Source organism: Stegostoma tigrinum, chromosome 13 (assembly GCF_030684315.1).
Source record: "Stegostoma tigrinum isolate sSteTig4 chromosome 13, sSteTig4.hap1, whole genome shotgun sequence".
Taxonomy (NCBI): Eukaryota; Metazoa; Chordata; class Chondrichthyes; order Orectolobiformes; family Stegostomatidae; genus Stegostoma; species Stegostoma tigrinum.
In genome coordinates this window covers 7,503,030-7,525,889 of record NC_081366.1, presented here as the reverse complement: position 1 = coordinate 7,525,889, position 22,860 = coordinate 7,503,030, and the positions used below count along the sequence as shown (strand labels likewise).

Genomic DNA, 22,860 nt, shown 5'->3' with positions numbered 1-22,860 from the left:
GTAACATTGCCACCTTCTGGTGAAGTGGCATATATTAATGAAGAACCACAGGATAAAACTGATGCTGCTTCTGCATTCAACCAGCCCAGCTCTTCCACTCCACCCACTGCATCCAACCAGCCTAGCTCTTCCACTCCACCCACTGCATCCCAAAACCAGTCCAACCTGTGTCCGCCTCCCTAACCTGTTCTTCCTCTCACCCATCCCTTCCTCCCACCCCAAGCCGCACCCCCATCTACCTACTAACCTCAACCCACCTCCTTGACCTGTCCGTCTTCCCTGGACTGACCTATCCCCTCCCTACCTCCCCACCTATACTCTCTCCACCTATCTTCTTTTCTCTCCATCTTCGGCCCGCCTCCCCCTCTCTCCCTATTTATTCCAGAACCCTCACCCCATCCCCCTCTCTGATGAAGGGTCTAGGCCCGAAACGTCAGCTTTTGTGCTCCTGAGATGCTGCTTGGCCTGCTGTGTTCATCCAGCCTCACATTTTGTTGTCCTGCTTCTGCATTATCCATTGAAAAATGTGAATGATAATGAGTCAAGAGAATTGGGACACATTTAGGACCTCATGATCTTAACGTTTTAACACTAGTTTCTCTTCCAACTTTGTTTTTGCCCAGGCACCGAAGATGGCGCCACTTGGGCAACATTATACACTTTTCAGTGTACTCCTGCACTTCTGTACCTGAGCACATGTGTCAATAAAATCTAAATTGAAAAAAAAATTAAGCTTGAACTCCTCAGATGTATGTTGTCTGCATTAGTATGTTACTTCTGTGTGTTACCTTAACTGCTGAGCAGTTGTTTGGAAAGATCTCCTGGATCTGTTCATGGTAGAAATGGGTAGAACATAGAACACTAGGTTTTAACTAATAGAATATTCAATCGTAATGTTATGTGACACAATAAGAAAACAATGAGGAAATATGAAGTAAAAACAGGAGATCCTGGAAATCCTCATTATGAGGGCAAAAAGCATTTGTGAAGAGTGAAACAGAGTTAATATTTCTGATTGGACATCCAGTCCCTATACATTTGCATTCCCCATGCAGAAGGCCTAAAGGCCCTCTGCTTCTTGCCGTCCTGCAGGCCCGACCAGTCCCCCTCCACTGACACCCTTATTTGCTTAGCTGAACTTGTCCTCACACTTAGCAACTTCTCCTTCAATTCCTCCCACTTCCTACAGACAAAGGGGGTGTCGCTGGGTGCCCGCATGGGCCCAAGCTATGCCTGCCTCTTTGTAGGATAAGGGAACAATCCCTCTTCCAAAGCTACACTGGTCCTAGCCCCCACCTCTTCCTTTATTACATCGATGACTGTATCGGCGCCGCCTTGTGCTCCCTCAAGGACCGCAAACAGTTCATCCACTTCACTAACACCTTCCACCCCAACCTTAAGTTCATCCTGGACCATCTCCGATACCTCTCTCTCCTTCCTGGACCACCCTGTTTCCATCTCTGGCAACCACCTGGAAACCGACATCCATTTCAAGCCTACCGCCTCCCACGGCTACCGAGAATACACCTCCTCCCACCCACCTTCCTGCAGAAATGCCATCCCCTATTCCCAATTCCTTTGCCTCTGCCCCATTTGCTCCTGAGATGAGACATTCCAATCCTAGAGATCCCAGATGTCCTCGTTTTTCAAGGACCACAACTTCCCCTCCACAGTGGTTGAAATGGCCTTGACTATGTATCCCACATTTCCTGCAACTCATCCCTCACACCCTCTCCCCGCAATAACAACCAAAACAGAATTACCCCTCATCCTCACGTACCACCCCATCAACTTTTGGATCTGACGCATCATCCTCTGGCACTTCTGCCATCTGCAATCTGACCCCACTACCAAAGACAATTTTCCCTCCCCATCCTCATCTGCTTTCCGAAGGGACCACTTTTTCCGTGACTACCTTGTCCACTCCACGCTCCCCATCAGCCCCACCACCCCTGGCACTTTTCCCTGCAACCACAGGAAGTGCACCTGCAGCGACACCTCCTTCCCCCCTCACCTCCATTCCAGGCCCCAAGAAGACCTTCCACATCAAGTAAATGTTCACCCGTGCATCTGGTAATGTGGTATACGATACCTGCTGTTACTGATGTGGCCTCCTCTACATCAGGGAAACCAAGCGGAGGCTTGGAGACCGCTTTGTGAAACACCCATGTTTGGTTCGTGACAAGCGAGTGTACCTCCCAGTCGTGAACCATTTCAACTCCCCCTCCCACTCCTTGGACGACATATCCATCCTGGGCTTCCTCCAGTACCACAACGGTGCCACCCAAAGGTTGCAGGAACAGTACCTAATATTTCACTTGGGAAACCTGCAGCCCAATGGTATCAATGTGGAGTTCGCAAGCTTCAAAATATCCCATCCCCTGACTGCATCCTGAAACCAGCCCAGATCATCCCTGCCTCCCCAACGTGTCTGTTCTTCCTCCCACCTATCCACTCCTCCCACCTCAAGCCCCAAGCCCACTCCTACCCACCAGCCTCTTGCGGTCTCCTTGAACTGTCTGTCCTCCCTAAACTGACCTACCCCCACCATAACTCCCCACCTACATTCACCTTTACTGGCTCCATCCCCACCTCCTTGGCCTGTCTGTCACCTCTCCACCTATCTTCTCCTTTATCCATCTTCCATCAGTCTCCCCCCCTCTCTCTATTTATTTCAGAATCCCCTTCCCTTCCCCCATTTCTTAGAAGGGTCCAGGCCTGAAACATCAGCCTTCCTGCTCCTCTGATGCTGCTTGGCCTGCTGTGTTCATCGAGCTCCACACCTTGTTATCTAACATTTCTGATGATTGATCGCTCCAAAATGTTAGGCTGAGTTCGTGTTGCTCTGAGATAGGATGAAGTTGAGACAGGACGGTATGGGTGAACTGCCTCAGAATGATCCCCTGTAGCATTCCTTCCGCTGGGAAATCTTCTTTGCTTAAGTTGAGAGTGGGGCTTGCTGTCATCTCAATGATGGCTGCAGCTGCATCAACATTTTGGCCTCCATGGCAGCCCATGTGAGGACGCCACCAATCAGTGGAGGCAACATCCTCAGGCACTAAGTCTGGGATCTTCAGAGCCATCGTAGGGCCTGTGAGCAAGCAGGCACCAATTGTGGGTATATCCCATCAATTTGATGGAGTGCTACCCTTTCATTTCAGTGTTGGCATAGTTTGTGTTCACTTCTGCAAATTTGTGACTTGCACCAGCAGGGTCCACCTCTCCTGGTGAGGAGGCTGAGACTCTCAACTCATCAACAGCATCATGGATCTGCCACCCCAATGAAAAGGAGTTGAATCAAGAGATCAGTTGCAAGGTCTCCTCCCTGAAGACTGCTGTATCAGCCCTGTAGCTGACAAGTGCAGGCTTTGGACCTCCATTAAGATCTGATATTTAGGACATGAAACAAACATGGTAAAATCCAATGTAACTTTGTTTCCATCTACACAGATGCTGCTTGGCCTATTGAGTATTTTCGGCATTTTCTGTTTGAATATTATGTGCAGCGGAGACGTGTTAGAATCTTTATCTTTTCGAGTCTATGCAAATCATACACATGCAATTCAATTATTTGTTAAATTATTTATGATGCAATCAATGATAGGAATGAAAGATTCATGCAAATACATTGCAGAATGTGGAAAAGACTTGAAGGGTGCAGATAGATGGCGAGATTTCCAAGTTTACATTAACCATTGCCTGAAAGGTTGAACATGTGCAGATAAGTGGTTGAAACAATATTCTCAAAATAGTGGCATTGATGGCCAGAGTAAAGGAATTATGATGAATTGTCTCGGAATGCAAGAGTAGAATGAATTAAATAGTTGTTTTGAGCACCATTTTAATATCTTGGCTGGAATCCCAAAAGGATTCTACAATGACAATTCACCATGATGATGCCAGACATTGGAAACTACATTTTCTAAAGTTACAAGAAAATTAAAAAGAGTCTGATAAAGAGAACTGCAAAAAAATTCATTGCAATGAGTTCTTCAACCTGATTGTTTTCACAAAGGTAAAAAGACATAGCAGGAGAAATTTCGCCATTCAGTGTTAAAAATTGGTCAGATGTGCTAGAGCCATGTCCGTGATACCCAATTAGCAACCTATTAATCCTTTTCCTGAAAGTCAGGCTGATATTTTATCCCAGTGACCTATAATACTGGTCTATTTCTTTTTTAACTTTTCTGTTTATTTTATTTCCTAAGAATTGGATCTTCAGTACCTTTGTCCCTGAAATGGCAATGTATCATGGCAACTGTAAACTTTTTACTGTACTAATTTGAGTACATGTGACAATAAAGCTAATTCAATAAAACTAATTCAATTCAGTCAAAACATAGATGAGATGTAAAATGGGTTGACAGAGTAGCCCTTGCACTTTGAATGACCTAAAATTGATTTTACCAATAGACAGTTTGCTGCAGGCATTGTTACATGTTTTTATAGGAAAATTGGATAACTGTTTGAACTTTATTTTAGAAATATTTCCTTTATTAAGTTTTATATTGAGATAATAAATATCCAAAATTAATATCCAACAATTCTTATTTTTCTCTATGTACTGTCTCAAGCTTGTTAACTTATTTTCACTTTGGTGAAGTTTGGTAACTTCTAATGCAAACCAGAAATTGCACCTTTCCTTTCACATCCTAAACCTGTTCATGCGGATTTGCCTTGGAGCAACTATCTTGAACACCCTGCCATTTAAGAGCTGTGATAATAATCCACTGCCTGAGTTCCCTTTATGTCCACTGCAATTATAGCATAGTTCTAGTATTTATTAATAATTCTAATTATCTCATTGATTTTATATAGTTTGCGAATTCACTGACTTATTTGCTGAATTGATTTGATTTTTTTGAAATGCTGAGACAGCTGCCAGGTGTTAGCATTTACTGCAGACCTGTTTTCAAACTGTTATCCTTCCTTCACTTTAACAACAACTTGTATTCATTTACCAACTTCAATGGAATTGAATTTCATGGAATAAGCAAAATTTGACACTGAACCAAATAAATTGAAATTGGGTTTTTCGGCAAAGGTTTTCTTAAAGGGGTAGCATTAAAGAAGTGTCTTAAAGAAGGACTCAGATTTTGGGGAAAATTAACAATGGATTTCTAGAGACTAGAGCAAAGAAGAACGAAGACATGGTTACCAATTGCTCCCAACTTAAAACTGGAATTTTTGCTAGGCTAGAATTAGACGTGTGCATATCTTTCTATGATTATAGGTCTGGAACTACATGGAGGTAGGGTTGAGGTCATGTAAAGATTTGGACAGAAAATAGAATTTCTGAATTGAGGTATTTCTTCAACAGGAAACAGTGCAGATCATTAAGAGTGGGGTTCATTGACCAACACAAATTTGTCTGAGAAAGGACGTAAGTAACAGTTTGAATGACTTTAATCTTATACATAGAACATAGAACAGTACAGCACAGAACAGGCCCTTCAGCCCACGATGTTGTGCCGACCATTGATCCTCATGTATGCACCCTCAAATTTCTGTGACCATATGCATGTCCAGCAGTTTCTTAAATGTCCCCAATGACCTTGCTTCCACAACTGCTGCTGGCAACGCATTCCATGCTCTCACAACTCTCTGTGTAAAGAACCCACCTCTGACATCCCCTCTATACATTCCTCCAACCAGCTTAAAAATATGACCCCTCGTGTTAGCCTTTTCTGCCCTGGGAAATAGTCTCTGGCTATCAACTCTATCTATGCCTCTCATTATCATGTATACCTCAATTAGGTCCCCTCTCCTCCTCCTTTTCTCCAATGAAAAGAGTCCGAGCTCAGTCAACCTCTCTTCATAAGATAAGCCCTCCAGTCCAGGCAGCATCCTGGTAAACCTCCTCTGAACCCTCTCCAAAGCATCCACATCTTTCCTATAATAGGGTGACTAGAACTGGACGCAATATTCCAAGTGCAGTCTAACCAAAGTTTTATAGAGCTGCAACAAGATCTCACAACTCTTAAACTCAATCCCCCTGTTAATGAAAGCCAAAACACCATATGCTTTCTTAACAACCCTGTCCACTTGGGTGGCCATTTTAAGGGATCTATGTATCTGCACACCAAGATCCCTTTGTTTCTCCACAATGCCAAGAATCCTATCCTTAATCCTGTACTCAGCTTTCAAATTCGACCTTCCAAAATGCATCACCTCGCATTTATCCAGGTTGAACTCCATCTGCCACCTCTCAGCACATCTCTGCATCCTGTCAATGTCTCGCTGCAGCCTACAACAGCCCTCTATACTGTCAACGACACCTCCAACCTTCGTGTCGTCTGCAAACTTGCTGACCCATCCTTCAATCCCCTCATCCAAGTCATTAATAAACAGACTCTTCAGTCCAACTCATCCATGCTGAAAATATATCCCAGATAAATCTTGTTCCATTTTTCACCATTTGGCCCATATCCCTCAAAGGCCTTTCAGTTCATATACAAGTCCAGATGCCTTTTAAATGTTGTGCTTCTTCTGGCAGGTCATTCCATAGAACTAGATTTACCTAGGATACCTTTTCAGTATGGATGAGTTGGACTGAAGGGTTTGTTTCTGCACTTTACATCTCTATGACTAGCTTCCTACATTCTTCCCTACATGAAATTAAATTCATTCAAACTGTTACTTATGTTCTTTCTCAGACAAATTTGTGATGATCAATGAACCCCACACTTAATGATCTGCACTGTTTTCTGTTGAAGCAATACCTCAATTCAGAAATTCTATTTTCTTTGCAAATCTTTACATGACCTCAACCCTACCTCTATGTAGTTCCAGACCCATAATCATTAGAAAGATCCTCACACGTCTAATCCTAGCCTAGCAAAAATTCCAGTTTTAAGTTGGGAGCAATTGGTAACCATTTCTTCATTTTTCTTTGCTCTAGACTCTAGAAATTCATTGTTAATTTTCACCAAATATCTTTCCTTCTTTAAGACACTTCTTTAATGCTACCCCTTTAAGAAAACCTTTGCCTAAAAATCCAATATCAATTTATTTGAATCAGTGTCAAATGTTGCTTATTCCCTGAAATTCAATTCCATTGAAGTTGTTAAATGAATACAAGTTGTTGTTAAAGTGGAGGAAGGATAACAGCTTGTAAACAGGTCTGCAGTAAATGCTGCATGCACCATCCTCTCAACGAAAAAGTTGCCCCATACGTCCCTTTTAAATCTTTCCCCTCTCACCTTAAGCTTATGCCTTCTAGTTTTGGACTCTCTTGCCCTGGGAAAATACCATGTCTATTTACTTATTCATGCCCCTCATGTGGTCACCCCTCAGCCTTCAACACTCCAGGGAAAATAACCCTAGGATATTCAGCCTCTCCCTATAGCTTAAAGCACGCAACCCTGTCAACATCCTTGTAAATCTTTTCTGAACCCTTTCAAGTTTCACAACATCCTCCCTCTGGCAGGGTGACCAGAATTGCTCACAATATTCCAAAAGTGACCTCACTAATGTCCTGAACAGCCACAATATGACCTCCCAACTCCTGTACTCAATGCACTGGCCAATAAACGCAAGTATATGAAATGTTTTCTTAAGCATCCCATCTGCCTGCAACTCCACTTTCAAGGAACTATGAACCTGCACTCCACGATCACTTTGTTCAGCAACACTCCAGGACCTTACCATTAGGTGTATAAGTCCTGCCCTGATTTGCCTTTCCGAAATGAAGCACCTTACATTTATCTAAATTAAACTCCATCTGCCACTGCTCAGCTCATTGGCCCATCTGATCAAGATCCCATTATGCTCTGAGGTAACCTTCTTCACTGTCCACTACACCTCCAATTTGGTGTCATCTGGAAAGTTACTAATCATACCTCCAATGTTCATTTCCAATTCTATTATATAAATGACAAAAAGCAGTGGACTCAGCACTGATCCTTAAGGCACACTTCTGGTTGCAGGCCTCCAAGCTGTAAAGCAACCCTCCTCCACCACCCTCTTTCTTCCAACTTCAAGCCAGTTCTGTATCCAAATGGCTAGTTCTCCCTGTATTCCATATGATCTAACCTTGCTAACCAGTCTACCAAAAGGAACCCTGTTGAACACCTTCTTACAGTTTTATATAGATCTAGTTCACTGCTCTGCTCTCAATAATCCTCTTCATTACTTCTTCAAAAAACTCAATAAAGTTAGTGAGATATGACTTCACATGTGCATAGCCATGTTGATTATCCTTAATCAGTCCTTACTTTTCCAAATACATGTAAATCCTATCACTCAGGATTCCTCTCAATAACTTGTTCACCATCGATGTTTAGCTCCCTGGCTTTTCCTTTCTTAAGCAGTGGCACAACATTAGCTAACCTCCAGTCTGCTGGCACTTCATCTGTTTGTTGGAATGGTAAAAGTAGAAATGATAAAGGCAGGGATGAGAGGTTCATTAATCGGTGAGCTGAAAAATGGGAAGAGTCAGGTGATGTTACAGAGATGGAAGTAGGTAGTTCAGTGATGGCATGGCTTTACAGTTCAAAGTCCATTTTAGAGTCGGGTATGACATGAGAGCTGTAAACAATCTGGTTCAGCACGTGCTAGGATTCTGAAACAGAAAGAGTAATGAAGAAACTCTGCTGCTCTGGCAGCATCTGTAGAGAGAGAGGCAAGGTAATGTTTTGAGTCTGGAATGACTCTTCAGAACTGAAAGATGATTCTTGGCTTATGTTTATATACAGAAGAATGGAATCAAGCGAGAGTATTTTCACCTAGCTGGGCAAACGTAGCAATACATTGGAGGATGATGTTATGATCAACCACGTCAAAGGCTGCAGACAGGTTTTGAGTGCAGACTTGAAATGCTAATTCTGTTACTCTCTCCACAGATGCTGCCAGACCCGCTGAGATTCTCTTTAATTCTGCTGTTTACTCCACTGATGTGTGTGACCTGCTATCTTTTTTATTTAGAAATTTCTGATTTTACTTTGGATTTTGAGTATCTGCAGTGTTTTGCCTCTTAGTTAATTGTGCTGTGCCCCTGGCCTCAGGCATAGATTTCGCACAACTTCAGCAGCCTCTGAAACCCCATTCATTTTACACCATTTCTTAGTGCTTCAATAAACTCTCTAAAAATATTATTAGTGTTGTAAAAACATTACACCTGTCCCTACAGCACATCCTTCATTTGTTGTAGAACTCATTCCAATGGCCCTTTGATGTCTTGGCAGGGTGGTGCAATAGGTTGAGCGATAGATGAATTTAATGCAGGAAAGTATGAAGTGATTCATTTTAGTGGGAACAAAGGAGAAACAAAATACAAAATCTCCCTTCCCCCCACTGCATCCCAGAACCAGCTCAGCTCATACCCGCCTCCCTAACCTGTTCTTCCTCTCACCTATCCCCTCCTGCCACCTCAAGCCACACCTCCATTTCCTACCTACCAACTTCATCCCGCCGCCTTGACCTGTCCGTCCTTCCTGGACTGACCTATCCCCTCCCCACCTCCCCACCTATACTCTCCTCTCCACTTATACTCTTCTCCTCCATCCATCTTTGGTCCGCCTCCCCCTCTCTCCCTATTTATTTCAGAATCCCCTCCCCATCCCCCTTTTCTGATGAAGGGCCTAGGCCTGAAACATCAGCTTTTGTGCTCCTCAGTTGCTGCTTGGCCCGCTGTGTTCATCCAGCTCCACACTTTATTATCTCGGATTCGCCAGCATCTGCAGTTCCCATTATCTCTGATCACAACATCAAGGGTACTATTTTCAAGGTGTGCTGTGACTGAAGGATCTGGATGGATAAATGCACAAATTAATGAAGTTGGTGGGGCAGTTTATAAACTAACTATTAACTCATAGAATCAAATTTGAAATTAAACAAAAAATGGTTTGGAGAAACTTGGTAAGAGTAACAGTAAATGTTTCAAGCCCAGTGATTCTTCTTCAGTGCTTTGTATTCTGTTGAGTTTCCATGAGACCATAACACATAGGAGCATAAGTTATACCATTCAGCCCATTGAGTCTGCTCTGCCATTCAATCAAGGCTGATAAGTTTCTCATCCCCATTCTCCCATTTTCTTCCTGTAACTGATCCTCTTGACAATCAAGAAACTATCTATCTCTGTCTTAAATCTACTCATTGACCTGGTCTCTATTGCCTTCTGTGGTAGTGAGTTCCATAGATTCACCACTCTCTGGGTGAAGTTTCTCCTCAACTCTGTTCATAAGGGTCTTCTCTTTGCTCTAAGGCTGTGCCATTGGGCCCTAGTCTCTCCTGCTAATGGAAACATCTTCCCAACACCCACTGTATCAAGACTGTTCTGTATTCAGTAAGTTTCAATTAGATCCCCCATCTTTATAAACTCCATTGTGTATAGACCAGAGTCCTCAAACATTCCTCATTTGTTCAGCCTTTCATTCCTGTGGTCATTCCCAAGAGCCTCCTCTGGATCCACAATGTGGCCAGTACATTCGTCCTGAGGTATGGGGCCCAAAATTGGTCACAATATTCTAAATATGATCTCACCCGAATCTTATAAAGCATTTTATATTCGAGTCGTCTTGAAATAAATGCTAACATTGTGCTTGCCTTTTGAACTACTGACTCAACCTGCAAGTTAACCTTCAGAGAATCCTGGGCTAGATTCCCAAGTCCCTTTGCATTTCACAGATCATAGAGGCATAGAGTTGTACAGTGCAGAAACAGTCCCTTCAATCCAAGCAGTCCTCGCAAAACATAATCCCAAACTAAACTAGTCCAACCTACCTGCTCCTGGCTCATATCCTTCCAAACCTTTCCTTTTCACATATCCATCCAAATGTCCTTTAAATGTTGTAATTGTACCCACATTCACCACTTCATCAGGAGCTTCATTCCACACGCAAACCACCCTCTATGTAAAAAAATTGCCTCTTATGTCTTTTTAAAATCTCACTCCCCTCTCCTTAAATTATGTCCCCTAGTCTTAACATTCCCCATTTTAGGGAGCAAAAAGACAACTACCATCTACTCTATCAATATCTCTCATTATTTTGTAACATCTATCAGGTCACCTCTCAATTTCCTATGCTCCAGTGGAAAAATGTCCCAGCGTATCCAAGCTTTCCTTATAACTCAAACCGTCCATACCCGGCAACATCCTAGTAAATGTCTTCTGAGCCCTCTCCAGCTTGTTAATATACTTCCTATAACTGGGTGACTGGAACTGGACACAGTATTCCAGAACTGGCCTCATCAATATCCTGTACAAAATTAACATAATGTCCGAACTGCTATACTCAACGGACCGAGCAATGAAGGCAAGCATGCCAAATACCTTTTTAACCATCCTGTCTATATGACACAAACTTCAAAGAATTAAGTACCAGCACCCCTAGGTCCCTCTGTTCTACAACACTATCTAAGGCCCTACCACTAATTGTATAAACCCTACCCTTGTTTGTTGTACCAGAATGCAATACTTTACATTAATCCAGTTTGAACTCCATTTGCCATTTTTTGGCCCATTGACCCATTTGATCAAGATCCCTCTGTAATCTTAGAAAGCCTTCTTCACTGTCTATAATGTGACTAATTTTGGTGTCATTCACAATCTTACTGACCATGCTTTCTGTATTCCCATCCAAATCATCTATATAACTGACAAACAAAAGACTCAGAACCAATCCCTTTGGAACACCACTGGTCATAAGCCACCAGTCTGAAAAGCAAACCTCCACCATTAATCATTGTCTGCTGCCCTTAAGCCAATTATGTACACAATTAGCAAGCTCAGCCGGAATCCTATGTGACCTAACTTCACTAGTTAGCCTACCATGCGTTACAATGTTCTCTGCTCTACCATCATCAATCTTTTTGGTAACTTCCTCAAAAAGCTCAGTCAAGTTTGTGAGACATGATTTTCCTTGCACAAAATCATGCTGACTATCTTTAATCAATTTTTGCCTCTCTGAATGTCCATAAATCATATCTTTTATAATCACTTCCAACAATTTACTCACAACCAAAGTCAGAGTCATAGGTCTATAGTTACCTGGTTTCTACTTACAACCTGATTTAAATAAAGGCATGAAATTAGCTATCCTCCAATCATCGCCCGTAGTTATGGAAAATGCAAATATTCCTGCCAGGGGTCCCATAACTTCTTTCCTTACTTCCCACAACATTCCGGGATACATTAGATCAGATCCCGGAGATTTATCCACCATTATATTCTCGAAGACCTCTCCAACCTCCTCTTCTGCAATGTGAACTATTTTTAAAACATCAACATATATTTCTCTGCACCATCTAGATTCCATTTCTTTCTACGCAGTAAAAACTGACTCGAAATATTCATTTAGTATTGCTCCCATTTCCTGGAGTTGAAGAAAAAAACTACCTCCTTGATCTTTAAGAGGCCCAACCCCCTCTTTAGTTACCCTCTGGCTGTTAATGTATTTGTAGAATCTCTTTGGATTATCCTTAACCTTATCTGCCAATGCTATCTCATATCCTTTTTTTGCCTTACTGATTTCTCTCTTAAGAATGTCCCTACTCTCTTTATATTGATTAAGAGATTCAGTTGAAACAAGTTGTCTACATCTAAAAAAAATCTGTTTTATTCTTGCCTAGAACCTTAATATCTTTATTCATTCAATGCCCCTTTATTAGATTTGTGAATTTCTCCCCATTTAGAAAATAGTCTATGCTTCTATTCTTTCTACCAAAGTGCATGACTTCACAGTTTCCCATGTTGTATTCCATCTACCATTTCTTTACCCACTCTCCTAAACTGTCTAAATCCTTCTGCACCCTCCCATCTTCCTCGATACTACCTGTCCCTCTGCCTATCGAATTATCATCTGCAAATTTAGCCAGAATACCCTCAGTTCCTTCATCTAGATCATTAATGTACAAAATGAAAAAGTTACATGTATAAAGTTACTCCAGCAATTTCTGCTTTTATTTCAGATGTCCAGCAGCCACCCTATTTTGGTTTAAATGAAAGTGTACATGAACCTAGGCTTTAGAAACTGAGGCATAGAAAATAAATACAAAGAAGATATGGTCATCCCTTATATAAAACCCTGGTTCTCTCTGAACTTTCTAGTGCTGGCACTGCACTTTAGGTAGGCTGTGAAGACATCATAGGACATGCATGATACATTGACCAGAATGATTCTGACAGTGAGCGACTGTACTTATATTGGTAGATTGGAGATGTTGAAGCTGAGCTTTTTAAAGAAGAGGTGGAGAGGAGATTTTCTAGAGGTCTTCACAATCTTGAGGAGTATATTCATGGAACTGGAGGTTCAATTTGTCAAGGGGCCAAAGAGCAAAGGGCTTCATTTTAGTTAAGATAACAAAGTGTGAAGCTGGATGAACACAGCAGGCCAAGCAGCATCTCAGGAACACAAAAGCTGACGTTTCGGGCCTCGAGCCTTCATCTCTCTGATGAAGGGTCAAGGCCAGAAACGTCAGCTTTTGTGCTCCTGAGATGCTGCTTGGCCTGCTGTGTTCATCCAGCTCCACACTTTGTTATCTTGGATTTTCCAGCATCTGCAGTTCCCATTATCTTGGCTCCATTTTAGTAATTGGCAATCCAACCAGAGGGAAGTTAAAGGAAAAATGATTTTTGTGTTTCTTTTGGAATTTCTTTTTATGTTTACATAAAAATTAAACAATTAGTAGGCTTTCAAAGCTTACACTAAAGAAAAGCTTAGAATAAAGGAGAAGTTGAGTGTCCTTTTAAATGCATGAAAGTGTTTGACTGGTGAGTGTTCTTAAGAAAATCAATTCAGGTGGTAAAGCAACATTTTTAATATTCTTTACTGGCTGGTTCATCTTTACCAGCAGTTTTGGAGCCTTGGCTTTCACAGCTGGATGACTGTTCCTGTCTTTGCCATTCAGGATAAAGTATTTACGCAGTCAGTGTTGGCATCTAGAAAACATTGCTGAAAAGTTACGGTGGCATTAGATTCAAATGTGACTGTAAAATAGGAACTAGATAATTTGCAATCTTCTTGCATAAAAAAAATGGGAGAGGGTCTAGTTGAGTAGCTATTACAATGAGCCTCATGGACACAATGGTAATCTCCATCTCTGTTATAGAATTCTACCATTCGATGTGAAATCCTGCTCAAGTCCTCTCATTACAAGGACTTTCCTAACCTTCCATGATCGTCCATGACTTCATGTAGCTTATCAAATGACTTCTGAAAAATATATTATGTTCACTGCTCACCATTTATCTATGCTGCTTCTTACCTCCTCAAAGAATTCTAGTAAATTTGCTCGGTACGATTATCCCTTCATGATGCCAGGTGATTCTGCTTGATCATGTTATGTAGTTCTAAATGCTCTGCTATTATATCCCTTATAAAAGCTATTTCCTAAACTTGAGGTAAGTTAACTGGCCTAAAGTGTTTTTTGATATCTTCTCTTTTTAAATAATGTGTTACATTGGCAGTTTTACACTTCTCTGATATTTTCCAGAATCAAAGGATTCTTGGAGCTGTATTGTCAGCACATCCAGTAGCAACATTTTTTAATATCCTAGAATGTATTCCATCAGATCCAGGGGACCTATTAGTATTTAGCCTCATTAGCTTCCCTAGCACTGTTTTTCCCTAATAGTTGCTATTGTATTTATTTCCTCTCTTCCTTCTTGCCTTGATTATGAATTAATTTTGCAATTTTATTAGTGTCTTTTACTGCAAAGATTAATACAAATAATTTACTCAATTCCTCTACTGTTTTCTGTTTCCCCTTTCTTTTTTGTCAGACTTCTTCTTGAAAACTCTCTCTGCCTTTTCTCTTCCCTTTAGTCATTTAAAGAGCTTCTTGTTGTCTGCATTGCTTGCAAGTTTACCCTCAAAGTATATCCTCACCCTCATTTTTTTTTGGGTTTTTTTTGATGTTTTTGAAAAAAAGTCACAACCCTCTGGTTTACCACGAATATTTGTCAAATTACCTCTTTTTCCTTTTGATCTGGTGCTATCCATAACTTGCTCATCAACCCCTTTCCAGAAAACTTTTTCCTCCTTTACTGTGAACCATAAACTATTTTCTTAAATGTCTGTGATTGTTCCTCAACCACCTTTGCTGCTAAACTGCTTTCTCTCTTCATTGCAATTAACTCTGCCCTTATTCCTTAGGAACTAGTCTTATTTAAGTTTAACACATTTGTTTCCAATGCAAGTTCCTCCCTCCCAAGCTGAATGCTAAATTCTACCATGACGTTATCATTTTTTCTGAGGGGATCTTTTATTTTGACATTATTTATTAAACCTGTCTCATTACTCATCATCAGATCCAAAATAGCCTGCTCACTGTTTGGGTTCAGAACATATTGTTCTAGGAAACTGTCCTGAATGCACTGTATGAATTCTTCTCCATGCGCTGACTTGCAAGCCGCGTGATGATTGAAGTCACCCATGACTGTTGCACTGCCTTTGTTTTAGCCCCTCTTTATGTCATGATTTATTCTCTAACTCACCATATGCCTACTGTTATGTATCTAGACTACTGTGTCTAGACTGTTTCTTCTCCTTTTGATTTTTTATCTCTACCTATATCGTTTCTCGGTCTTCTGATACAAGACAATTTCTTGGTATCACATTAATTCGTCTTTTGCGAACAATGAAACCCCACCACCATTTCCTTTCTTCTCGTTCTTTCTGGAAGTCACATACTACTGAAAATCTTAGTTCCCAGCTTTGATCTCCTTATAACTGTGTCTTGGTGATGGCTATAAGGTCAGAACCATTAATGTGCCATTAATTAATTTATTTTGCTTCAAACACCACAAGCATTCAAATAAAGAGCAAATAATTTTTCCCAATTTACTGCTGTTTTTCTATGTTTGTATACTCAGTCCCTTTCTGTCCTGGAATCATAGAATCCTCACACTGTGGAAACATTCAGCGCAACAAGTCCATGCTGACCGTCCGATAAGCATCCCACCCTGGACTGATATCTGAACCCTTTCTCTTTAACCCTGCATTTCCCATGGCTGATACACCTAATCTACACATTCCTGGCCACTATGGGCAATTTAGCATGGCCAATCCATTTAGCCTGCACATCACTGGACTGTGGGAGGAAACCGGAGCACCCAGAAGGAACCAACAGGGCGAATGTGCAAACTCCACGTAGACAGTTCGCAGTTGGAATTGAGCCCCAGTCAGCGGTGTTGTGAGGCAGCAGTGCTAACCACTGAGCCACTGTTCCACTCTATTTACGAATCATTATCTAAACAGCAACCCATAATGCTGTCATATCCTCTTGCTTTGTAAATCTTCACTTCCTGTATCCCACACTTGTCTGTTTTCTTCACTCTTGGCCAGCCAAATGATTAGTTTAACACCACACAGTTAACTCATGCAGTCTTAGGGTGGTTATAAAGGCAATTTTAATTGACAACCCATGGAATATCCACCAACCGGCCACCACAGGTACTACTTAAAGGAACCAGAAGGTGGAAGAATGCTCTTCTGGTTCCCACAGAATGGTCTGAGATGCTCTTTTAAAATCTATGCACAACATAATTGATATTGAGGGGTAAGTGAATTTGCTACCAGAATAACGGCCTTAACCAAATTGATACAAGCATCATCAAATAGATGAAATTTTGAGATTTCAATTGAAATGTTTTAAGAATGCCCTTCATAGAAGGTATTTTGGAATGATAAATGAAATCCTTATATGTTTATTATCATCGTAATGTAAATGCCAACAAGATGTAAGATTGTGATCAGAAAGCACAAATCATTTGTGAGATTTACAAAAGGTCAAATTAAAAATATTTATGCTTTCATTTTTCATGGGTTCTCTAAGAACTTAGCATCAACAAAAGTTATTGATTATATATATCAATAGATAGTGAAACATAATAATAAACAGTTATTCTTTCTTTGGTCAGACAGTTTTTGGCATTGTGAGCAAGATGTCAATGAAATTTCAGACAAATCCTAATAGTAACTATATTCAATAAATCTATATATAATTGCATGAATGCTATAGTAAACATTTGAATGAATTCAGCTTATATTGTGATTATCATGAGTTTGGGTCATTTTACTTTATTTTCCACTTAAGTAGAGTGGCGAAGCTTCATGGTTAGTTCTAATAGAATCTTTCAGGATAGAGTCATAGAGCATAGAAATTGACCCTTCAGTTCAACTCATCAGCATGAACCAGGCATCCTAATCTTACCTGGTCCCATTTGCCATCATTGGACCCTTTTCCTCTTCACCCATCCTATTCATATACCCATACAGTTCCCTTTTAAATATTGTAATCATCTCCTATCGCTTCGTCGGGCAGCTTATTCCTTACACACATCACCCTCCGTGTGAGAAACCTTTTCCCTCTCTTCTTAAACCTCTGCCTTCTAATTTTGGACTCCCCCACTGTGGAGTCATCAGGTTATACCTGTGTGTTGAGGTCAAGTTTGTCTTTGCAATTTGCACCTCACGAAGGGGAGTGAAGATCCAGACCTTATTGTGAGGTCAACAAAAGCTGCACATTGACTTGAGTGTGGGGTCAAAATAAATGGGTTGCCCTGTACTTCTGTCTGGGCTGACAGCAGGACAATAACACATGAACAAGAAGTAGCATGCTTTGGAACATTCTGTGGAGAAACGGTGAGAAGACAGTCATCAAAACTAAAGTAAACTAGAATTTTCAAACCAGGATACTGTAGTTGAGCACGTGTTGGCAAAACATTCAAGGACAGGTGCCTTACAAATTATGATTTCAGGACGGTGATGGAATAGACAGAATCTGAAGGTGACAAAGGATTTCAAAAACAGGAAGAATGGAATGAATGAACATCAAGAACAGCCAGAAGTCTAACACCATTACAAATTGAAGGTCCCTTCCACAAATTAAAATTGCACCCAAATTTGCGCCCCAAGGAACACTCCAATAAAACAGGAAAGCCAGAAATCATTTTCAACTCCTCCTTTGCCGACTGCTGAATTCAACCATAAAGAAGTACACTTCTATTCTTCCTTTCTCTTTTCCCTCTATTTTCCTTCTCTATTAAAATTAATTCAATGATTGGCAAGTGCCCAAAATCCCCATTACATTTTCTCTTCCTAACCCAGGGCCACTCTGTCAAGCAAGCCAGATCAGCTAAAGTGTTGAAAGATATAACTCTCCCAGTTAATGAAAAAAGACGCCATGTGAAACATCTTGTTCACCTCTTTTCCATTTTCCTAGAACATATTGTACTAATGTGAGTGAATATCCTTTAAATTATGAATGAAATAGCCAACAGCAGATGATGCTAAAGACCTCAGCAGAATAATTTTTTTTGTTACATTTCTCATGGGCATTAATTTTTGCATAGGACAACTTTGAGTCAGTTGTGTTTGTACTGATTCTCCAAAGGAGCAATTCGCCTACTGACTAACTTTTCAACTTAGCCCTGCATTTTTATGACTACAGAGGATAATCCAATTTTCTATTGAAAGTGATAGTTCAATCTGCCTCCAACAGCGTCTCAGGAATTGCATTAAGATCCCAACCAGCCTCTATATAAAAGTGTGGGACTAGGTGAACACAGCAGGTCAAGCAGCATCTTCGGAGCACAAAAGCTGACGTTTTGGGCCTAGACCATTCATCCTTTTTTTCTGATGAAGGGTCAAGGCCTGAAACATCAGCTTTGGTGCTCCTTAGATGCTGCTTGGCCTTCTGTGTTCATCCAGCCCTACACTTTGTTATCTTGGATTCTCCAGCATCTGCAGTTCCCATTATCTCTCAGCCTCTCTATAAAAGTACTTTCCTGACGCCACTGATGTTTCTATTTCCAATCAGCTTAAATCAATGACCTCGGTTTCCCAATGCATTCACCAGTGAAACACTTCCTACTCAAATAATCTGTCCCAAACACCTATAAAACTGAAAACTCTTTAAATCTCAACTTTCCTTTTTCCAAGCTTCATTTTCTCTAATCTATTGAAGTAACTGTGGGGCATTGTGGGCTGTTGGAGTACTGTGAGCATATCTAGGCACCACACCTTGGGAAGGACATGCTGGCCTTGGAGGAACTACAGCATAGGTTTAGAAGAATGAATCCTGGACAACAGGGTAAGGTTACAAAGAAAGATTATGCAAATTCGGTGTATTTTGTCTAGATTTTAGAAGGTCAAGGGCTTATCTGATCAAAGTCTTCAATATAACAACAGAAAGTCAGGGTAGATAAATTATTCCCACTGGTTTGAGATTCTTGGATCAGGAAACATAGCCTAAAAATTATGATCAGACCATTCTGGAGAGATGTGGATAATGTGTGGTAGAAGTTTGGAACTCTCTTGCACAATCAACAGTTAACACTAGATCAGTTATTAGTTTTAAACCAGAGATATATAATTTCTTGTTAGGCAAAGATATTAAGGGGTATGACTTAGGCCACAGGTCAGCCTTGATCTAATGGAAGGCAGAAGGCTTGAAGAGCTGACTGGCCTATACTAGTTGCTAAGTTCATATTTCCCTAAGTTCCTAATTTCTAGAAACATTCTCATATTTTCTGCTGTCCTTCTAAAATCTTCATATCCTTCTTAAAGTGCAGTTCTTCTGTTGAAACTGAAATCACATTTTATCCAGATTTATTATATACATTATGATTATGAAGATCAAGTGGCCTAAACAAATGGTCTCGGGCCATGGGCTTCAAATCCCACAGTAGAATTTTGAAATTAGTTAATAAACCTAAGCTAAACTTGATGATGTTGAATGTGAAAGCTTTTCCATCCTTAAACTGTTGAGTCTACATATGATTCCATGTTCAAAGCAACATGGTTGACTCTTAACTGCACTCTGAAAGGACCCAGCAAGCCATTTAGTTCATGGCCAATTAGCAGTGTACAATGAATGCTGACCTTGTCAGTGATGCCCACATCCCATGAAAGGATGAAGAAAACCAAAGAGATCTATTTCTAACATATTGAATATATTCTTTTCCTAATTATTTTTTATTACTCTAGATTGCTCATTGTCCTTTTCCAAAACCAAACCTAAATCTTGGGAAATGGTGATCACAAAATATTCCCTATCTGATATTGACTCCATTGGTCCACATTATTTCCAAAAACTAGGTTGAACAATATCTCCTTTCTTGTAAGATTAGAAGTATATTGAAGCAATAATTCTTTTGAGCTTTTGAAATTATTGTCCTTCATTAACAATTACAACATTACTATCTCATTCTATAATAGGATCATTTGACCTCCTCATTATCATTACTGCAAAATTATTATACTTCTCAGGAATTTCCTTAGATTTATTCCTCTCAATCTTGCCTTCAGTTAATGATCTACAGAATACACTGAAGAATGTAATTGCATTTTTTTATTGATTCTTAATTATAGTTATGTAAGTTCTGCCCTTCACCCCTCTGTGACATTCTTTCACACAAATGAGAGCATTGTAATGTTCCCCTTAATCAATACAGCTGAACCTTATTCTTTCATTCCTCCTACCTTTCTGAAACATTTTATACCTTCAATATTCTCAAGTCCTGAATGAAAGTGAACTGAGTCGACAGATAGTTTGAAATAACATTTTCTTCATTATCTGGGGTGTCTAATGAAATAGTTTATGAGAAGTTTTCATGCAATTCCAATTTATTTTGTACATAAATTGTTAGTGGAATGCTTTAAAATGTATTTTAAATTTGACAGTTCAGGGAATATTGCTTTTGTTTAGCTTTGATTGGGGAGCACCCTGATATTATGACTTGGAAGTCAAAATCAATTATGTTAAATCCTGTTGGGAGTCTTCAGCAAGATCATCTGTGCTGATTTTATTTTTAATGTAAATAGCATGAAGCAAATGACACAGTATCAGAGATATGTTTCCTCTTTCGGAGTAAAGTTTTCCTTCCCGTGCAGCTGTAAGAGTTTCCATGGCACTTTTCAACATACAGTGTTTGAATACCATGTAGTGTTTTGATCAATACATATCACTGTTTCTTGGACTCTGCTGTGTGAAAATTCGCAATGGGATTACATACAGTACAGTGGTGGCCACATTTCAAATGTGCTTACTTTATTGTAGAGTGTTTTGAAAGTTCTAAGTTATTTAAAACCTATTTTAATGCAAGCTTTTCCTTCTTGGGTTGTTAAAGATGTTGAAGGTAACTTTTGGTTAAGTGCTAAACAACATATTTGATGGATATTTAACATGGCAATTAAAATTCTAGACAATTAATAGTTACTGTTCCCTAAGTATTAAATCTATATTACATGGATTAAATAGTATTCAATTTTTGATATTTCTTGGAGATTGAAAACATTTTAAAATAAACGTTTTAAAGATAACATTTTTCACGATTGTGGTGCACATGCTATCCATATAATAATGTTTGCAAATGTTTATCCAAATCAGACCATAATGGCGTAATAACACGCCACTATTCCCAGGAGCGGTCAGCCAAGGTCAGTCTGTGAGCTGTGGACAATTTGGAACCACGATCAAGCAATTGGACGTACATTATTATAAGATGGGTTGCCAAGCTTACCATCCAGCCGACCTACTAATGGATAGAAGCTACGACCTCAATCCATTTGGAGAACATGACATGTATTAAAGATCCTAAGAAGAAAGTGGATAAAAATAAAAACAATTGGAGCCTACGTTGAGGATAACTTCAATGGGAGAATCATTGATGATAATGTAAAAAAGTAACATTGGAAATCGGGGTCCTTCAATTTTGTTTTGGACGAATTGTGGCTCCTTTTCAGGTTGATTACCTGGACATGTTTTTCGTTGGAAAATTCAGTTTTTATTGTCCATGCAAAATTCTCCGAGAGAATGCGAGGTCTGTTCTTTGTGAACTATTGCAGTCTTCTCTGCATTTTAAGAAGGACATTTACAACAGCCAGAATGCTCTAAGATTTGGATTAAATAATTTCTCGAAATGTTCAGTGTTATTAATCATTAGAAGCATACCAAGGTATGTTTAAAAAGAACCAAGAACAGTTACATGCATTTGTGGAACTCTCAGTTCTTAGTGATCCAATGGTCATTCATCTTTTTTCATCAAAAGTAGCAAATTATTGAATTTTAACATTATAGTATAGCATGATCTTCATAGACGTTTTGAATGGTACAATGATTTGGGGAAAAAAATAGCCCAAACAGGCTCGGAAATGCGACGAACTGATCAGCCTTCTATGTGGCCTCGATTGAAATGATTATTTTTGCACATTCGTGCTGCACTTTAACGGGCTGATGCTAAGTCTTAATTTTATTGCAGTGTTTGAGAGATATCAATAAAGAATTTGCACTGTTATACTGATATGTCAGAGATTCACTGGTTTTAAGGTTTGCAGTTTCATGGTTTTACCAGGAGAAAAAAGAAATATGTTAAACTCACCAATTCTCATCTTTAGGAACTGTCTTAAAATCGTGTTTTAAAAGAAGCAACATCAAGTTACAAATGAATACTTGAAATAAACTATTCTCTCCATGTTTCTATCAGACGCCGCGATACGAGAAGTTGCAAGTTCCTGCGTCGACGCGTCAATTACAACAGAAAACGCGTTTATTTTCTAGAATTAAACTCGTGCATTTTCTTTGCAAAAAAAAATCTGTATATTGCTTTTAAGGTCACCATTCTGCAAACGAAATGAAACGTAAATATGGTAAATGATGTTTTGTATGTGATGTGCAGTTGTTTTAGCTTTAATAAATGTTTGCCATAAACATGTTCTTTGCGTCTTTATTCTTTCTGGCGGTTATAATAGGGTGCAATGTACTGCTATTTCGCAGACGGCAGAACTTCGGTTAAGCTGAATTAATAATAATGGAAGGACAGAGAATCGACCATGAAGCATATTGAAACTAGATGTTAAACGTTGATTGGACATTTTGATTGTAGCTGGCTGGGACTGATAGCCACAGGTCCCTGGG

General features: G+C 39.9%; 1 protein-coding gene across 1 annotated transcript in view; it reads left to right on the top strand.

The window, feature by feature from the left end:
* si:ch73-233f7.1 (uncharacterized protein LOC100537710 homolog) overlaps window positions 1-22,577 on the top strand; it is a 213,973-nt gene extending 191,396 nt beyond the window's left edge. Inside the window, exon 2 of the mRNA XM_048542955.2 lies at window positions 21,334-22,577. Coding sequence (XP_048398912.1) covers window positions 21,334-21,348 — 15 coding nt within the window. The 3' untranslated portion in view covers window positions 21,349-22,577. The remainder of the gene's footprint in view (window positions 1-21,333) is intronic.
* The last annotated feature ends 283 nt before the right edge of the window (window positions 22,578-22,860 follow it).